This window comes from Anomaloglossus baeobatrachus, chromosome 1 (genome assembly GCF_048569485.1).
Source record: "Anomaloglossus baeobatrachus isolate aAnoBae1 chromosome 1, aAnoBae1.hap1, whole genome shotgun sequence".
Taxonomy (NCBI): Eukaryota; Metazoa; Chordata; class Amphibia; order Anura; family Aromobatidae; genus Anomaloglossus; species Anomaloglossus baeobatrachus.
In genome coordinates, this window is record NC_134353.1 from 268,394,150 (window position 1) to 268,414,389 (window position 20,240).

General features: G+C 43.3%; 1 protein-coding gene across 2 annotated transcripts in view; it reads right to left on the minus strand.

Moving 5' to 3' along the window:
• Positions 1 to 273: 273 nt before the first annotated feature.
• The window catches only part of LOC142311544 (bifunctional heparan sulfate N-deacetylase/N-sulfotransferase 4-like), a 682,360-nt gene continuing 662,393 nt past the window's right edge, over positions 274 to 20,240 (minus strand). The window contains exons 13-15 of one of the 2 annotated variants that reach the window (XR_012754278.1): positions 17,907 to 18,009; positions 12,765 to 13,257; positions 274 to 605 (exon numbers count right to left, since the gene is read on the minus strand). Coding sequence is in view for 1 of the 2 variants with exons in the window: in XM_075350062.1 (XP_075206177.1) it covers positions 564 to 605; positions 13,147 to 13,257; positions 17,907 to 18,009 (256 nt within the window). In the remaining variant the exon portion in view is untranslated. The remainder of the gene's footprint in view (positions 606 to 12,764; positions 13,258 to 17,906; positions 18,010 to 20,240) is intronic. The other variant, XM_075350062.1, reaches the window with a different exon arrangement.

Here is a 20,240-nt window from a genome sequence, read left to right on the forward strand (position 1 = left end):
ATAACACTAGACCCATGCATGTGAGCAATATACTGGAAGGGGATGTGGGGCCAAGATCAAAATTTGATCCTTAGGCCCATAGAACGGTAATTAAACCACTGAGTGGAGCAAATATAAAACAAATATTTTTAGTCTAAACAAAGAGCCAAAAATCCACAAAAAGCTTTTGTAGGAAATGATTGCAGACTGACTGCTGGCACCTGTTACAATAACTGCTTCTGCTTGTGTAATGACACTATTGACTTTCCAAACAAATATTCATTCAAGCGCCAATACCAACAAAAATCTTTATTTTGCTTTAGAGATCAAAGTGCTCAATACAGCAGATGTAATAAAAGGCATAAATAAAACAGCTTATTTTTATAAACAAAAGTAATTTTTTAGTGGTTATTATCTCTGTATACATAATACATATATATTAATTACAATTGGAGTAAAAAATAAATATATCTCAGTGGAAAAAACATAGTTTCTCTTTCTCATTTGCTTTTTGTAAACTGATGTCATAGTGAGCCGTAAAGGAGGGCAGAAATAATTTCCAGTAGCTATGATCTTCTCCACAATTAGTTAAGACCGCATGTTGATGTCCTCATTAAGTCAATACACTGAAAGAACAAAACAATTGAAAATTAAAGTCAACAAAAGTAAATGAAAGAGCTCAGAAAAAAAATAAAAATAAAATACATAAACGTCTAGACAATATATTTTAATAGATATATGATAGATAGATAAAATTTAAAGATGATAGGTAGATAGATAGATAGATAGATAGATAGAGAGATAGAGGGATAGATATATAGATAGATAGATAGATAGATAGATATATAGATGGATAGATAGATAGATAGATAGATAGATAGAGGGATAGATAGATAGATAGATAGATATATAGATGGATAGATAGAGAGATAGAGGGATAGATATATAGATAGATAGATAGATAGATAGATAGACAGATTGGCACACACATGACTCATAGGACATCTTGCTATCCTTCAGCTGCTGCCTTTAAGCATTATTTAATATTTTTTAATATTTCACTTATGGTTTTCAGTACTTGTCTATAGTTCTGGTCTCACTCCTTAAAAGTGGTCAAAAAATGTTGTATGAAACCCTCCTCAATGTGTGTTCTTGGGGGTATTGCAGTTTCTCGTTCTAATTTTTGGCAGCCCTTACACACAATGCATAGCCTTTATGAGTGCATCTGTCTCACTAGCTAACCAATTTAACCGAATGAGTATTATGCCCTCCTTTATGTCTAATATACAATTTATCGGAGTCCCTCTTTCTTCCGATTTTTGCCATTTCTTGCATTGTCCACAGAGGCTTTGTGAGTCAGAGTCCCTCCTTCAATCTAATACTTCAATTGTCCTGCTACTGCCCCTAATAAACTGTCCTACCTGCCTGTGGAGGTCGGCACCCTAATAAGCACAAATGGTGCCCCTGCCCACCGTGGATTAACCCTAAAGGTCCCTAAACTGTCCCTCTCTCACCATGTGAATACCCAACCACCACTGACCACTTATGCAAAAAACATCTGTATATGTCTGGTCCCTACTTTACAACCAGGTTCCTGACCTCAACATAATATCCTTGATGAACTGATAACCACTTCACATTGAATATCTACAGAGATTCAATGTGAAGTGGTTATCAGTTCATCAAGGATATTACATTGCAGAGATTCAATGTGAAGTGGTTATCAGTTCACCAACGATATTACATTGCTGAGATTAAATGTGAAGTGGACCTTTAGGGTCAATTGAAGTATGTCACATTACATCTGCACAGGTTTGGATACCTCTTCTCCGCAGGAGTATCCCAGTGGAGGTATCTCTCTCCCCACTAACTGACTCCGGTCAGTACGCACAACCCCTTTCTCTGAGATTTCTTCTGGAGGTGTCACAAACCTCCACATACTGTCCATGTGTCAAAGAACCAGTCTCCATCTTAAGACATGAGACACACCCGTATGTGGATAGTCAGACCCACCTGTCTCTTCAGCTATCCGTACAACATGGCTGTGGAACACCCTGACAAGACTCGTACCACTACAAGTAGCAGAAAAGGCATCCATGTTTACATCACTTCTGTGATACATACTGGATGCCATGTTACTGCTGGATTTACCACATACTAAACAAATAATGAAAATTTTGATTTTTACTAGTGAAACCATAACAATGCATTGATTTGACAAGAATTTGCTAGGCAAATTTATGTTTGAGATAGCCAAGATAATTGTCTATAAAATGAAGGTTGTCTCACGTTAGAAGCTGTAGTTGATGGTCAGTTTTTGAGCCTGAAAGTCTAAAGTTCAAATCATTGTTATCCAAGCAAGAAGAGAACTAATTGCTGGAGCAGCAAAGAGGTCCTTGCTTGTTCTGAAGGAACTGCAGTGATCCACAGCTCAGGAGAGAGAATCTGTCCACCAGACCACCAATAATGTAATCATATACTCCACAAATTTGACCTTTCTGGAAGAGTAGCAAGAAGAAAGACATTTTTGAAAGCAAACCCCAAGAAGTCCTGTTTGCAGTTTGCAGAAAGCTTTTCTTCAGCAAGCACATTAAAGCTAGTCAAAATTGATGGGAAGATGGATAAATCCAGGGCAATCCTGGATGAAAACCGGGTCCGGAGAGGCAGTTCTCTCTCTATACTAACCTGATTCTCATTACCTTCACAGCGTTGTGTAATCTGATGAAGGTCGTTTGACCGAAACGTCAATTATTTTTACACAATTACTTGTCCAAATAAAGAATTTCTTCTTTTTCAACCAATATTCAGTGCTGGATTTCTGGAACTTTTTGACACGGGGTTGGACCCTATCCAGGCACCATCATTTTATTGGAGTGCCGCACTTCTATACATTATTGAAAACCTTTTAAAGGCTGCAAAAGACTTGAGACTGGAGCATAGGTTCATTGTCAAGCAAGACAACAACCCTGAGATATGTTAAACACCTTGTCTCAACTCATTTATTGATGTATTCCAGAAAGAATATTGCATAATGAAGGACACGGCAGGTGTGATGTGATGGATGATGGGTAAGGGTTTAAAGGCCACTTTACATGCAGAGATAAATCTTTGGCATATCTGTGGTTGCAGTGAAATCATGGACATATTGTTCCATTTGTAGACAGCCACAAACCTGGCACTGATTGTCCACAATTTCACTGCAACCACAGATCTGCCGCAGATTTATCTGCGTGTAAAGGGGCCTTAAGACTGTTGAAGTTGGACTAAATTTACATTATTACAGTGCTTGCTACCAACCACTACATAGACATTTCTGTCAGAATCTCCAAAAAACTGTATTTCAGCAGGAACTGCGACAAGGCCCTGTTGAAGCCATTGAAGTAAGCAGATGAAGTCACTGTGGACTGCCTGGACTGGAAGCTCATACCCAACATGAATAAATGGAGATTTTTTTTAAACATTGTTTCAATTTGTAATGATGACCGGACAGGTGGAAGTGAGAAGTTGAAGTGCCAGAGAAATGAGCAGTGAGGTGAGTATTAGGATTTCCATAATCTTTTACAGAGAGACCAAAGAGCAGAATAAGGAATATTAAGTTCATGGAGAATTTCCCTGGAAAAAACAGGCAAAAATTCAAACTGAAATTTTAACATATCAGCTAATCTCTACTGTACAGATTGCATACATTGAGGCTGAAAGTGTTGGCACCCTTGAAATTGTTCCAATTGTTCCAGTAAATGAAACATTTCTCCCAGATATTTTGTAATTTTGTAATTGACATGTTTAGTTATTTTATGTGTACTAGAACAACATGAAAAAAAAAACAGAGGAAAAAAAGGAACATTGGACATAATTTCACACAAAACCCCAAAAATGGGCTGGGCAAGTTTGTTGTCACCTTTCCAAAATTGTGGGTAAAAACCTTTATTCATGCATTTGATGCGCTTTCAGACTGATATATAGCAAGTAACAGTTGTGGACAATATGAAAATGACACCTGAAACCAGATAAAAAGGGAGAACTTGACTCAATCTTTGCAATGTGTGTCTCTGTGTGCCTCACAAAGTATGCAGAATAGATAGAGGAGAAGAGAACTGTCTGAGGACTTGAGAACCAAAATTGTTGTAAAATATCAACAATTTCAAGGTTACATGTCCATCTCCAAAGACCTTGATGTTGTTTTGTCCATGGTGCCCAAAATAATGAAGAAGATTACAACCCATGGCACTGTAGCTAATCTCCCTGGATGTGGACAGCAAAGAAAAATTGCTGGAAGATTGCAACACAAGTTAGTCTGGACAGTGGATAGTTAGCCCCAATCAGGTTCCCAAAAAATGTAAGCTGTCCTGCAAGCTTAGGTTGCATCAATGTCACCATGAACAATCCATTGACATTTGAATGACATAAAAACACTATGGCCAAAGACCCAGGGGGACCCCACTGCTGACAAAAAGACATAAAAAAGTTATACTGCAGTTTGCCAAAATGTACGTGAGTAAGCCAAGTAATCTTTCTGGGAAATTGTCTGCTGGATGGATGAGACTAAACAGGCCTACAATGAAAAGAACACAGTACTTACAGTCAAATAGAGGTTCAAAGATGTTTTGGGGTTGTTTTGCTGCCTTTGGCAGTAGGTGCCTTGACTGTGTGTAAGGCATCATTCAATTTTTGTTGAGCCCAGTGTCAGAAACCTGGGTTCTTTCCTAGTTGATAGATAATTCAGTAGAATAATGAATGACTCCAAACATTCTTCAAAGAGCCCCCAAAAATGGATGAAAACAAAGTGCTAGGGACTTTTGAAGTGGCCAGCAATGAGTCTGGATCTAAATCCCATTGAACACCTGTGGAAAGAACGTAAAATTACTGTTGGCAGAATGCACCCTTCACATATGAGAGACCTGGAGAAGATTAGAAAAGAGAAGTTGCCCAAAATTCTAATTGAGAGGTGTAAGAAGTTTGTTGATGGTTGGAGGAAGCAATGTATTGCAGTTATTTCTTCCAAATGGTGTGCAACCAAATATTGATTTTGGGCTTCCAACAATTTTGTCCAACCCATTTTCAGGATTTTTTGTGAAATTATGTCCACTTCACCTTTTTTCTCTCTTCTTATGTTGTTGCTGTTTTTACAAACATTGCCGACTGTGGTGGTGGCATCATGATCTGTGGAGACTACAGATTCTGGCGCTCTGCTTGCTAACTTCTCTGATGTGTGTGATCAGTGCAGGCAGACTCGGGTGTCGACCAAAGATTGGTAGTTCATAGGCAGGCTAAAAAGAGACTATATATACTAGTCTGGTGAGGTGTTGTGATCCAGACTTACTGGTGGTTGTTGTACTTTATTGCTGTAAGTGGTTTGGGGTTAATCCTTGTTGTCCTTTTGTTACTGTCTTCCTCCTCTTGCTTTTCTCCTTCATCTCTTGCTATTTGTTCCTCTGAGTTTGCAGCATCTCTGAGTTTTTGTTTTTCCCTCTCTGTTTTTTTCTGTGTTATCCTTTCACCCCTGCACTTCCTTACCTAGGGGGAGACAGATTAATTCTGCTCAGGAGAACCATAAGGCATGAGACTCTGGCTTCTCACCATCAGTAGTATTCTGGAAGTTAGTGATAGCCTAAGTTCCCAGAGCATGAGGGACAGTATAGGAGTCCCTGTCTTTTGCTGCCCTAAAGTCATCTCATGACAGTTTCGAAACACACAAGGAAATAAACATGTGTATATCAAAACATGTGTAATTACAAGAATTTTCAGGGACAAAACTTTCTTTTCTCAAACAATTTCAAGGGTGCCAACATTTTCGGCCATGACTGTAGCTTACCTGATGTTACAGAAGACTACACAGCTTGATTATTGTTATAGAAGACTGTCCAGATTACACAGCCTAACTGCAGTTATAGAAGGTTCTTCTAACTTCACAGCCAGAATACTATTTTAGAAGGTGGCGTACACGGAGTACATTTAAGGCTGCTTTACATGCAACGACATCGCTAACGAGATGTCGTTGGGGTCACGGAATTCGTGACGCACATCCGGCCTCGTTAGCAACGTTGTTGCATGTGAAACGCAGCAACGACCGTTAATGATCAAAATTACTCACCTTATCGTTAATCGTTGATGCGTTGTTCCTATCCCGATTATCGTTGCTGTTGCAGGACGCAGGTTGTTCATCGTTCCTGTGGCAGCACACATCGCTGTGTGACACCGCAGGAACGAGGAACTACATCGTACCTGCGGCCGCCGGCAATGAGGAAGGAAGGAGGTGGGCGGGATATTCCGCCCGCTCATCTTTGCCCCTCCGCTTCTATTGGACGGCTGCCGTGTGACGCCGCACAAACCGCACCCTTAGAAAGGAGGTGGTTCGTCGGCCACAGCGATGTCGAGGGAAGGTAAGTCCGTGTGACGGGTGTAAGCGATGTTGTATGCCATGGGCAGCGATTTGCCCGTGACGCACAACCGACAGGGGAGGGTACGCTCGCTAGTGATATCGATACCGATATCGCAGCGTGTAAAGTGGCCTTTAGACTTCTCTTATAGAAGACTAGTTATTTGGACCTGTCTAAATAACTCAGCTTCAATCCAGGTAGCCTGGATTAGTCCAGACTCAATAGGTTGATGTTGTAGTGAATACACACCTAGTACAATCAGATATTTTATTAGATTACAAAATCATCTGCTCTGTACCACACACCTTTTCTGTACAGTATGTCAACTCCGAGGGAAAAAAAGAAATCAAAGAAAGCAAAATATGAATATGCTTATCTTATATTAATGACTGCAATGGCTACCTTTAAATTAGAAGACAGCAAAACAGTGTATTTTACAGAAAATCTATTTTGCAATATGTAATTTAAAAAATAATTTAATACTGTCTCCGATCTATTACAACCAACCTTGAACATTTTTACATGTTCAATGAAGGGGTGACAATGTTAAAGAGTTTAAAAACAATTCTTTATTAATACATATTCAAATTCATAAATATACAGCAAGAAAAAAGTGCTATGTGATAGATATAATATTAAAGGTCACAGACAGAAGACAGTAACAAATATAGTCCCATATATTAAATTAACGGGAACTGGAATAATAACCACCTACATATATAAATATTGTATGTATAATACACTCCTTGAGAAAGCAACAGAGCGAAACACGCGTCGGAGTGAGGGGTCACAGACGGTCTTTTTACTACCTTATCACACTGGCAAATATACTAATATTATGTGTATTGCCTTCTATGTAAGGTTATAATTGTATTGGCGTGCTGTATTTCCGAGGTGGGCCGTAATTTATGAAATGATCAATTGAATATTTGACTAATTATTTATATAGTACTTATTTATTTATCGATTATTTATTCTGGATGCCCTTGGAACCTTTATCTTATCAGCACTTTAATTGTGGGAATTTCCCTTAAGGCATTTAATTAACGCATACAATATTTATATATGTAGGTGGTTATTATTCCAGTTCCTGTTAATTTAATATATATGGCAGGGCCGTATTTGCCACTAGGCACCCGTGGTCCCGTGCCTAGGGCGGCACGTTGCGGGGGGCGGCACTTTCAGGCAGCAAAAAAAAAAATATATATATAAATTTTTTTTTTTTTTACATCCCCGCCCCCCGTCCCTCCCTCCATTACACTCGGCTGTGTTCGGGGGGGGGTTTGGGGGTGCTTTGGGAGGGAGGGGAGGTGCAGTTCTGTCTATTTAAATACACGGCGGGCGCCAGGCATAGTGAGCTGATTAACCCCGGAAGTTCCATCGCCTGCACTTCCGGGGTCAGAGGCGCGCGGGCGCGATAATCAGCTCACTGCCCCGTGCTGCAGCGTCCAATGCTGCAGACAACACACGCCGCGGAGGAGGACGCGTCTGAAGCTGGAGCCAGCCGGCAGAAGAGGATAATCACCAGAGCAGGGCATCCGGCAGCTGAGCAGATAAGGCAGAGCCTAGAATGTATGGGCACCTTACAGGTTAGTTGATGATGGTTGCGATGCCTCTTTTTGTCCACTATAATCATGCAAGGGGAGGCTGGGGGGAGAGAGGCTGAGGCTGGGGGAGGCTGGGAAGAGAGGGAGGCTGGGAAGAGAGAGGGAGGCTGGGAAGAGAGGCTGAGGCTGGGGGGATGCTGGGGAGAGAGAAGCTGGGGGGAGGCTGGGAAGAGAGAGGCTGGGGGGAGGCTGGGAAGAGAGAGGCTGGGAAGAGAGAGGCTGGGGGGAGGCTGGGAAGAGAGAGGCTGGGGGGAGGCTGGGAAGAGAGAGGCTGGGAAGAGAGAGGCTGGGGGGAGGCTGGGAAGAGAGAGGCTGGGGGGAGGCTGGGAAGAGAGAGGCTGGGGGGAGGCTGGGAAGAGAGAGGCTGGGGGGAGGCTGGGAAGAGGGAGGCTGAGGCTGGGGGGAGGCTGGGAAGAGGGAGGCTGAGGCTGGGGGGAGGCTGGGAAGAGAGAGGCTGAAGCTGGGGGGGAGGCTGGGAAGAGAGAGGCTGAAGCTGGGGGGGAGGTTGGGGGGAGAGAGAGGCTGAGGTTGGGGGGGAGGGTGGGGAGAGAGAGGCTGAGGTTGGGGGAGGAGGGTGGGGAGAGAAAGAGAGGCTGGGGGGAGAGAGAGGCTGAGAGGAGAGAGGCTGATGCTGGGGGGAGAGGGAGGCTGGGGGGAGAGAGAGGCTGAGGCTGGGAGGAGAGAGGCTGATTCTGGGGGAGGCTGATGCTGAGGGAGGCTGATGCTGAGGGAGGCTGGGAGGGGGAGGGTGAGGCTTGGAGGAGGGAAGCTGATGCTGAGGGAGGCTGAGGGAGGAGTGAGGCTGATGCTGAGGGAGGCTGATGCTGGGGGAGGCTGGGAGGAGGGAGGCTGATGCTGGGGGAGGCTAGGAGGAGGGAGGCTGATGCTGGGGGAGGCTAGGAGGAGGGAGGCTGATGCTGGGGGAGGCTAGGAGGAGGGAGGCTGATGCTGGGGGAGGCTAGGAGGAGGGAGGCTGATGCTGGGGGAGGCTAGGAGGAGGGAGGCTGATCCTGGGGGACGGTGGGAGAAGGGAGGCTGATGCTGGGGGAGGTTGGGAGGAGGGAGGCTGATGCTGGGGGAGGTTGGGAGGAGGGAGGCTGATGCTGAGGGTTGTTGGGAGGAGGGAGGCTGATGCTGGGGGAGGCTGGGAGGAGATGGGCTGAGACTGGAGGGAGGCAGAGGCTGAGACTGGAGGGAGGCAGAGGCTGAGACTGGGTGGAGGCTGGAGGGAGGCAGAGGCTGAGACTGGGGGGAGGCAGAGGCTGAGACTGGGGAGAGGCTGGAGGGAGGCAGAGGCTGAGACTGGGGGGAGGCTGGAGGGAAACTGAGGCTGAGACTGGGGGGAGGCTGGAGGGAGGCTGAGACCGGAGGGAGGCTGAGGCGGAGACTGGGGGAGGTTGGAGGGAGGCTGAGGTGGAGACTGGGGGGAGACTAGGGGGAGGCTGAGGCGGAGACTGGGGCAGGCTGAGGCTGGGGGGAGGCTGAGGCAGAGACTGGGGCAGGCTGAGGCTGGGGGGAGGCAAAGGCTGAGACTGGGGGAGAGAGGCTGATGCTGGGGGGGAGTGGGAGAGAGGGGCTAATGCTAGAGACAGAGGACAAGGGATGAGGGATAGTGCAATGACAAAATCGATTGGGTGGGGGGAGTGTAAGGACTCAGAATAAGAGGGGGGCAGCATTGGGAGCTCATTATGGAGAAGGGGCGGCATGTGTGGGATCAGTTTGGAGTGGAGCAATGTAGGGGAGTCAATATCAAGAGTGGGGTAGTGTGTGGGGGGGGTCTCAGCATAAGCGTTAGTGTGGTGGTCTTAGCATGAGTGGGGCAACATGAAGGTCTCATTATGGAAAAGAGGAAGGCAGCATTAGGAGCTCATGGAGAGGGGCAGCATGCATGGGACATTGAGAGAAGGGGGCAGCATGCATAGGAGGGGGCAGCATGCATGGGACACTGTGAGGAGGGGGAAGCATGCATGGGACACTTTGAGAATGGAGCAGCATGCATGGGACACTGTGAGGAGGGGACAGCATGCATGGGACACTGTGAGGAGGGGACAGCATGCATGGGACACTGGGAGGAGGGGACAGCATGCATGGGACACTGTGAGGAGGGAGCAGCATGCATGGGACACTGTGAGGAGGGAGCAGCATGCATGGGACACTGTGAGGAGGGGACAGCATGCATGGGACACTGTGAGGAGGGGGCAGCATGCATGGGACACTGTGAGGAGGGAGCAGCATGCATGGGACACTGTGAGGAGGGAGCAGCATGCATGGGACACTGTGAGGAGGGGGCAGCATGCATGGGACACTCTGAGGAGGGAGCAGCATGCATGGGACACTGTGAGGAGGGAGCAGCATGCATGGGACACTGTGAGGAAGGAGCAGCATGCATGGAACACTGTGAGGAGGGAGCAGCATGCATGGGACACTGTGAGGAGGGAGCAGCATGCATGGGACACTGTGAGGAGGGAGCAGCATGCATGGGACACTGTGAGGAGGGAGAAGCATACATGGGACATTGTGAGGAGGGGGCAGCATGCACGGGACATTGTGAGGAGGGGGCAGCATGCATGGGACATTGTGAGGAAGGGGCAGCATGCATGGGACATTGTGAGGAGGGGGCAGCATGCATGGGACATTGTGAGGAGGGGGCAGCATGCATGGGACATTGTGAGGAAGGGCAGCATGCATGGGACATTGTGAGGAGGGGCAGCACGCATAGGACACTGTGAGGAGGGAGCAGCATGCATGGGACATTGTGAGGAGGGAGCAGCATGCATGGGACATTGTGAGGAGGGGGCAGCATGCATGGGACACTGTGAGGAGGGGGCAGCATGCATGGGACATTGTGAGGAGGGGGCATCATGCATGGGACATTGTGAGGAAGGGGCAGCATGCATAGGACACTGTGAGGAGGGAGCAGCATGCATGGGACACTGTGAGGAGGGAGCAGCATGCATGGGACATTGTGAGGAGGGGGCAGCATGCATGGGACATTGTGAGGAGGGGGCAGTATGCATGGGACATTGTGAGGAGGGAGCAGCATGCATGGGACATTGTGAGGAGGGGGCAGCATGCATGGGACATTGTGAGGAGGGGGCAGCATGCATGGGACATTGTGAGGAGGGGGAAGCATGCATGGGACATTGTGAGGAGGGGGCAGCATGCATGGGACATTGTGAGGGAGGACAGCATGCATGGGACATTGTGAGGAGGGGGCAGCATGCATGGGACATTGTGAGGAGGGGGCAGCATGCATGGGACATTGTGAGGAGGGGGCAGCATGCATGGGACATTGTGAGGAGGGGGCAGCATGCATGGGACATTGTGAGGAGGAGGCAGCATGCATGGGACACTGTGAGGAGGGGGCAGCATGCATGGGACATTGTGAGGAGGGGCAGCATGCATGGGACATTGTGAGGAGGGGGCAGCATGCATGGGACATTGTGAGGAGGGGGCAGCATGCATGGGACATTGTGAGGAGGGGGCAGCATGCATGGGACATTGTCCTCACAATGTGCAGATCATATTTCATAATTGAGCAAAGTGTGGTGGGTATAATTTATAAGGGTGGGCAGTGTGGTGTTTATTAGGGGCAGTGTGACAGTCACAGTATATAAGTGGGGATGGTGTGGTGGGAATATTTTTTTTATACTCATGCTATGTTTTGATGTGCCCGTGGTGATCCCCATTGGGGCGGGGGGGGGGGTTAGTGCCTTTCGTTTCTTGATACTTTTTAAAGTGTGCTACAGAGTAGATCTGCCTTGAACAGATGTCGTGTGCGAAAACTCAGTTTTACGTTGTCACTAAGGGGCGCGACCACTCAAAGTGCCTAGGGCAGCATGAAGGCAAAATACAGCCCTGATATATGGGACTATATTTGTTACTGTCTTCTGTCTGTGACCCTTAATATTATATCTATCACGTAGCACTTTTTTCTTGCTGTATATTTATAAATTTTAATATGTATTAATAAAGAATTGTTTTTAAACTCCTTAACATTGTCACTTCTTCATTGAACATGTAAAAATGTTCAAGGTTGGTTGTAATATTGTACTGAAGTGCGGTTATACTATTTTGGACTATTGGTTGAGTATCTGTCTCCGATCTATATAGTATTTCAACAAACACAAAATAAAAATATAGATTAACTGTGGGTTTAAGAAAAATACAACAAAAATCTGTATAATGGAGCGACTGAAATGTCATCTTACTGGAGAATTAAATGACAACAGAAAATTCCTTTGCATCAGTTCCCTGAGAGCTAAAGACTTTAGGACTAAAACCTGTTAATTGGGTTCTTAAAGTTTAGCCATTGTGACTCTGCAAGTATAATTGAACTAAAAGCTTTTGTGCAGTGATGACCTTTCAAGGATTACTATAAAGCTCTGGTGACATTATGGCAATGACTGAAGTTGGATTTTCTGTCAAAAACACAATCAAATACACATTTAGGAAGTAGATGTGTACGATGAAAAAAAAAATTATCAATGACCAAAGGGAAAAAATGATTTTTACAGCACTTCTAAGAGCTGCAGGAAGCTATTATTGAACTAAAGCCTTTTGAACATAACAGCTGGAGTTGCGGCACACAGCGAACCCCCTTTGCTTTTGCAAAAGCAATGTAAATGCATATTACAAAATCCCCAATATCAAAAAAATGATTGGTGACATAAACATAATTAGCTTCTACTGTAAATGCTCAAAAGTAAATTTAAGACTATTTTATGAATGATAAGCGTTCAAGATGGCATATTAGTATGAAGATGTATACTGATTTATTCAACCTGATTGTAAAACTAACCTTCAGTTCCACTGCAAGCTACTCCTGCCCATTGCTTTGGTTTTCTCAGACAGTAGTGCATGTTGTATTAAATGAAGGATTCCAATCATAAAACAGTTATGAGAAGTCTCTTGTTATTAAGGGGAATGGGTAACGTATGAGTCCCATGTTTAATGTTGGAAAAGATCTTGTACATTATAGTAATTTTCTGCTGCGAGAGCTCTGACAGTAATGGTGCTGATATATCGCACCACGTGCATTCAGAAATGTTCTTGACTTATTATGGGGGATCATTACTGATAATCATTAAATGTGAGGGAAGGGATTTATCTTATCATTTTTCATAGTGGAGAAACCACAAGGCTGTAATTGTGTATTAGTCCATTTCTTGATGCTATCTCACTTTCTGTAATTCCTGTCTCAGCCAGGAGGGTAAAGGCTGTCCCAGTCTGTGAAGAAGTTTGGACAATTCAATGTTGTGGTCCTGATAATAGCTCGAAAGAAATAGTCTCGACTGAAAAGAAAAAATAAACATGATTAGAGCCAATAATCAATATATTATTCCATTAGTTAACATAATAAAAATATCACATACCTAGGCCTAGTATGCTTTTTAAATTACCATCATCTGGGTGAATAGTAGGTGTCAAAACACACACAGAGGGTGAAATTAGTATTGAATATGTTACCAATTTTATATATAAATATATTTTTAAAGGTGATATTAACATGATTTCCTAAACCAGATGTCAGTAACAACCCATCCAATATACACAGGCAAGTAAATAAAACTCTAGATATCACCAAATTAAATTATGTGTAATAATGAGAAATAAGAAACTACATTAGTAAGGATGGCACCACCATAGGGTTACTAGGAAACGTGCCACCACCCATAAGCACAGGAGCAAAAACAAGATTTATAATGGGTATATGGGGCACAGCTTCACTGAATGTGCCAATCTAGAAAAACCAAGTCCAAGCAATCATATGCAAAACCAGTATGACCAGTATACCCTTGAGGAAGCCACTCATAGTGGCGTAACGCGTGGGGCGTGTGAGCATTTACACCACCTCTGATTCATGCTACTCTGGTAATTATCAGCAGGCTTTCTTTGTTTTGCCCCAATATGACTGCAGGATTGTATTTTTTACTATGTATAGTGAAAATCAGTGTTTTTTGTTAGCCTGTTCATGTTTTATATACTAATATCTGAGGTCCCATGATGTATACATGATGCATTATGGAGGGACTCTTTGTTTGAGTCTCCTTCTTTTTAATTGTGTTTTAAAGTGTGTACAAATAAACTTTTTCACGTTTTGCATATGATTGCTTGGACTGTGTGGTTTTTCTAGATTGGTACATTTAGTGAAGCTGTACCCCATATACCCATTATAAATCTTGTTTTTTAATAATAAGAAATGAAACAGGTAAAAAGTATTGAACACATGAAGAAAGGGAAGTTCAAAAAGCCATGGAAAGTCATGACACCAGAGAAAATGTTTTCGTAATTAGAAACAAATCCTGCCACTAAGTGAAAAATGATATCAGCTGGTTCAACCAATGGCCTATAAAATGGTGTCCCATTACCAAGGTGCCACATCAGAAACACCTAACAGCGGTTAATACAAATGAGCGGTCTCATAATCTTGGCAACCTTATTGCTTCAAAACATACTGATGCCATTTGTGATATCTTCTGCTGAAAGGCGGAGAAATGAGGAAAGCTGCTATTTCATAATTCTTTGGAACCTGAAGACACATCCCATGTCCAGCCCTGTCATAGATCACGAGGTGGGAGGTATGTGGGAGGTACATGGGTTGTTAAAAGCCAAGTCAGATATTTTGGAGGTGGTTTTTCTCAGAGAGGTAACGTCCAGTATACATGTGGGGAGTCCAAAGGAATTGGCCCCACAGTGCCTCCACTGTGCCGAACCAACAAAAGGCCTAATCATAAGGAAAAAGGTAAGTAATTCATCTGTATATCTGCTTGCACCGATATCTTATTTGTACCTGCATTTCTGACCATAATCTTTGTGAACTCATTCTTTATATATCGTTTTATCTAGTGTACCCTTACGGTGATTAAATATATAATTGAATCCTTGGTTGTCCTTTTATCTCAATCCATGAATAACATGTCCATGCAGTTGGTTTAATATTGCATGCTACCTGGGCTGGTTTCTGGACCGATATAATACCACTAACGCACCAGGTTTATATCTAGCGAGGAACTGGTGGCAGATTACTGGACTGGCTGAGCCCTGTGTCACTGGAGCTAGTGAAAATGGTCTGTCGGCCTGTTGGGGTTGTGACCGAATGGAGTATCTCACCGGAGGTGGCATAGCATGCTCTGTCTCCCTCCCTGTGTCTCTCTGTGTCCAAGTGGACAGGGTGTGTCAGTATAACACTGTGCCAAGCTGAATTTATGTACTCCTTGGGGTGCAGAATGTCACATGTTGGCAAAAGAGACATGGTCATATCACGTGGCTCCAATGTATTTGAGATGTCAGGGTGGGGCTGAGAAGTGCAAGTTCATCACAGGTCTACGAGCAGGGTTGGGCTGTCTGCGTGCCCCCCCTCCCCCCAGCTGTTCATGACACCATCTAACGGGATGATGAAGATGAAATGAGGGTGGACATTTCAGCAAAACAATAATCACAAACACATAGTCAAGGAAACTCAATTGGTTTCAGAGAAAGATAATACAATGACCCAGCCAATCACCTGATCTGAATCCAGTAGAAAATTAATGTAAGGAACAAGAACAGAACAGAGTTCATAGAAGAAGCCCACAAAACCATAAGGATTTGAAAAGTGTTTGTGGGAACAAATAGGCCAAAATAACACCTGTGCAATGTATGCATCTAGTTTCTTCATACAGAAAGTGTCTTGAAGCTGTCATCACCAACAAAGGCTTTTGTATTAAGTTATGAATAAAGTTCATTAAGGATGTTCAATACTTTTTCCCTGCATTGTTTCTCATTATTAGACATAACTTAACTTATGGAAATTTATGGTTTCATTTCTTTGCCTGTGTTGATTGGATGGTTTGTTACCGACATGAAAACCATGCCCTTGACTGTTCACAGGGAGACAAGGTATCATTAAAAGCTTAAGTCTATTTTCCCTTAATTATAACAGCATTTTTAGCTTTTAGGTAAGACATTCATTTTGCAGGGTAGTAGGTTTAGCTATTAATAGAGATCCGTTTGAAATCAGAAATCCATTAATCCTATTTTAATCCTCAATATTGGATCTAAATAGGACATGCTCCAAGATTGTTCTCAGATCCGTGATTTTCATGGAAGTGAGAATGGACAAGTTACACTCTATGTGTCCGAGTGCTTAAACAGTACACATGAATGTGTAAATGCACCATTATTTGTACATTTTCTCAGGTGTAATGAAATTTTAGCTGAATATACAGTTTTGATGAGAGAAAAAAACCCCTCTAAACAATCTATACAAGGGTATGGGCACACTCCAAGTATTTGCTGCATTTTTGTCACATTTAATTTCAGTATGTTCACAAAAACTGAAGCATTTCCTGGTACCTGCAGAGTGAATGAGATCCCTGAAGCCTCATACACACATTTCGTATTTTTTTTTCTTTGCTGATTTGAAGCAGTTTCAAATTTGCAGCATGTAAATTCTCTCTGAATTTTTGCAGCTTTGTTCCCCTATTCTAATCCATTGGAAAAAATGCCAGAAAAAAATGCATGATACACATATTTTATGGAGGATTTTTCCCGAAAGAACATCAATATTTGCAACATACTTCTGATGTAAAATAATGAATGTGTCACTATACCCGTAACAAAACAAAGCCTTCTCAATTCCGAATGCTAAAAAACAGTTTCTCAGGGGAGCAGGTGTTCCTATGTTATCTGAGGACAGCATACTGTAAGAGTTAAATCACAGATTTCTGAGATGTGTCTCTTACATTATGTGCTCTTGTTTACTTGCAATGATTGTTTTAGCACCAGAACATTTTCATTGCTTGGACTACATCAGCTACACCAGCATGTGCTTGCTAGTCTGACCTCACCCCCTTCTGTAATAAGCAGCTCACTTCCAATAGACTATGTATAGAGAGCCATGTGTGGGCAGGGTTAGCTTTCTTAGCTCTTCTTTATAGTGCATCTAAGAACTCTGATTGTATCACAACTGTAAACTAAGGCCCGTTTCACACATCCGGCATTTCACCGGATTGCCGGATCCAGCACACTCTAGTACAGCGTAATACAGTACAATGGCATCACGGCAAGCCCCGGTCACATGACAGCATGTGACCGGAGGTTGCCGCAATGCCATTGTACTGTATCACCATGTACTGGAGTGTGCCGGATCAAGCAATCCGGCGAAATGCAGGATTTGTGTGAAACGGGCCTAAGTGACACATCGCTGGAATCAGGGACTCTCTTCCTCCATTATTCTGTTCTCAGATAAGGTAGCAAAAACCTGGTGACTGATTCCCTTTAATGTGCATCAGTTATACAAAGTTAATAATATAGAAGCGATTAAAACACGAGAAATAAAACAACCAGTAATATATACCATTAAATCCCATAAAAATCTAATAACCATCATTTATTTTAAAACGAAAGTTTCAAAATATACATTATACCAAAATGCTTCAAGTGTAATAAAAAAAAAAAGTAGTTGCAACATTTCTTGAAAAGGAAACAAAAATTAATTTTGAAGGAGACATCTTGAATGTTAAAAATACCATTAAAATGTATTGCTTCCACACATATAGTATTTGTGTAAACCGAAAGCATATCGTAGATACAGTTTAAGTGATACTGTAGACTTTACATTTCTAATTGACTGACTAGGTAAATATTTCTGATACTGCACTAGTCACAAGGTTCTCAATGAGCTGGCGGTGGGGTAAGAGGGATTAAGAGTTTGATGACAGGAATATTTCAGTACCATTCATTATATGTCAAAATACCAATTTGTCTATCATTAATTTTATATTGGAAATGGGTTAAAAATAGGCAAAAAAATCCAGCAAAAGTTCATATAATTATATGACTTCACATTCCAATCACTGATCCCATAAAGTCTGAGAAAAAGGCTAACAAAGTGAAGTATAAAATGTAATCCAATCTTATAGTAATTAATAGCAATGTAAAATAAAAATAAGATATTTACCTCCATATCCATTGTTGTGTACTTGCGACCTTTATTTTTTCCGAGACATTTTGTTTTGCCTCCATCCAGTAGCTGACACCAGAAGCCCTTTTCTGTACTGAATCTAAAAATATATTAAAAGAAGTTTATATGAAAAACACATTTGTAAAGACATGTACATGAAGTTTAGCAGGTTGTTTTGCTATTTATTCCATGTTCAGTAAAATGGTGGCCATTCTGCAATATTGTAATGAGCACCATGGTGAAAACAAAATACCTTACCACTAACCTGCCCTACCACCAAAGCCCAATGTATGTTCTTCCCCACCTCCCCTCCTGTCTTATTCAGTGATGATCACTAGGCACCAGGCTTATGGTGCATAGTAGGTCTCAGATGTTATAGGAAGCCTGAAGATCATGGAAGAAAAAGAGAGAGGATGCTCAAAGCACAGGATGTAGTCGTAATAGGACAGGTAAGTGGGGAAGATTTTTTTGGGACCACATATTTATTATGCTCAGAGGTTTACAAATTGTCTTAATCAGATATAGCTCTGATCCTAAACATGATTACAGGGTTGTTTTTGGCAGTTGAGGAACCAATGACAGTCCACATTACTGTCAACTTTGCACTTCTATTAAAATACCACTCCAGCATTTTTTACATTTTTATTTACCACTGGAGTGGTGCTTTGAAGTGAACCTGTCAGGTGCAATATGCACCTAGAACCATGAGCAGTTCTGTGTGTGTATTTCTAATTCCTGCCTAACCATACCCTGTATACACTAGCATGGATAAAGGGCTCTTTAGAAAAAGTATTTCTAAAGATCTTTTACTGTATGCTAATGAGTGCAGCGACTAGTCCTAAGGATGATCTATCCCCTGACTAGTCCGCCCTCTTAGCATGTTAGCACACCCACAGGGGCATACTGTCAAGCTATGCAATGCAGCATTACCAGCAGTGCGGCACGTACAGTGCCTACAAGTAGTATTCAACCCCCTGCAGATTTAGCAGGTTTGATAAGATGCAAATAAGTTAGAGCCTGCAAACTTCAAACAAGAGCAGGATTTATTAACAGATGCATAAATCTTACAAACCAACAAGTTATGTTGCTCAGTTAAATTTTATTACATTTTCAACATAAAAGTGTGGGTCAATTATTATTCAACCCCTAGGTTTAATATTTTGTGGAATAACCCTTGTTTGCAATTACAGCTAATAATCGTCTTTTATAAGACCTGATCAGGCCGGCACAGGTCTCTGGAGTTATCTTGGCCCACTCCTCCATGCAGATCTTCTCCAAGTTATCTAGGTTCCTTGGGTGTCTCATGTGAACTTTAATCTTGAGCTCCTTCCACAAGTTTTCAATTGGGTTAAGGTCAGGAGACTAACTAGGCCACTGCAACACCTTGATTTTTTCCCTCTTGAACCAGGCCTTGGTTTTCTTGGCTGTGTGCTTTGGGTCGTTGTCTTGTTGGAAGATGAAACGACGACCCATCTGAAGATCCTTGATGTAGGAGCGGAGGTTCTTCTCCAAAATCTCCAGGTAGGCCGTGCTATCCATCTTCCCATAGATGCGGACCAGATGGCCAGGCCCCTTGGCTGAGAAACAGCCCCACAGCATGATGCTGCCACCACCATGCTTGACTGTAGGGATGGTATTCTTGGGGTCATATGCAGTGCCATCCAGTCTCCAAACGTCACGTGTGTGGTTGGCACCAAAGATCTCGATCTTGGTCTCATCAGACCAGAGAACCTTGAACCAGTCTGTCTCAGAGTCCTCCAAGTGATCATGAGCAAACTGTAGACGAGCCTTGACATGACGCTTTGAAAGTAAAGGTACCTTACGGGCTCGTCTGGAACGGAGACCATTGCGGTGGAGTACGTTACTTATGGTATTGACTGAAACCAATGTCCCGACTGCCATGAGATCTTCCCGGAGCTCCTTCCTTGTTGTCCTTGGGTTAGCCTTGACTCTTCGGACAAGCCTGGCCCCGGCACGGGTGGAAACTTTCAAAGGCTGTCCAGGCCGTGGAAGGCTAACAGTAGTTCCATAAGCCTTCCACTTCCGGATGATGCTCCCAACAGTGGAGACAGGTAGGCCCAACTCCTTGGAAAGGGTTTTGTACCTCTTGCCAGCCTTGTGACCCTCCACGATCTTGTCTCTAATGGCCTTGGAATGCACCTTTGTCTTTCCCATGTTGACCAAGTATGAGTGCTGTTCACAAGTTTGGGGAGGGTCTTAATTAGTCAGAAAAGGCTGGAAAAAGAGATAATTAATCCAAACATGTGAAACTCATTGTTCTTTGTGCCTGAAATACTTCTTAATACTTTAGGGGAACCAAACAGAATTCTG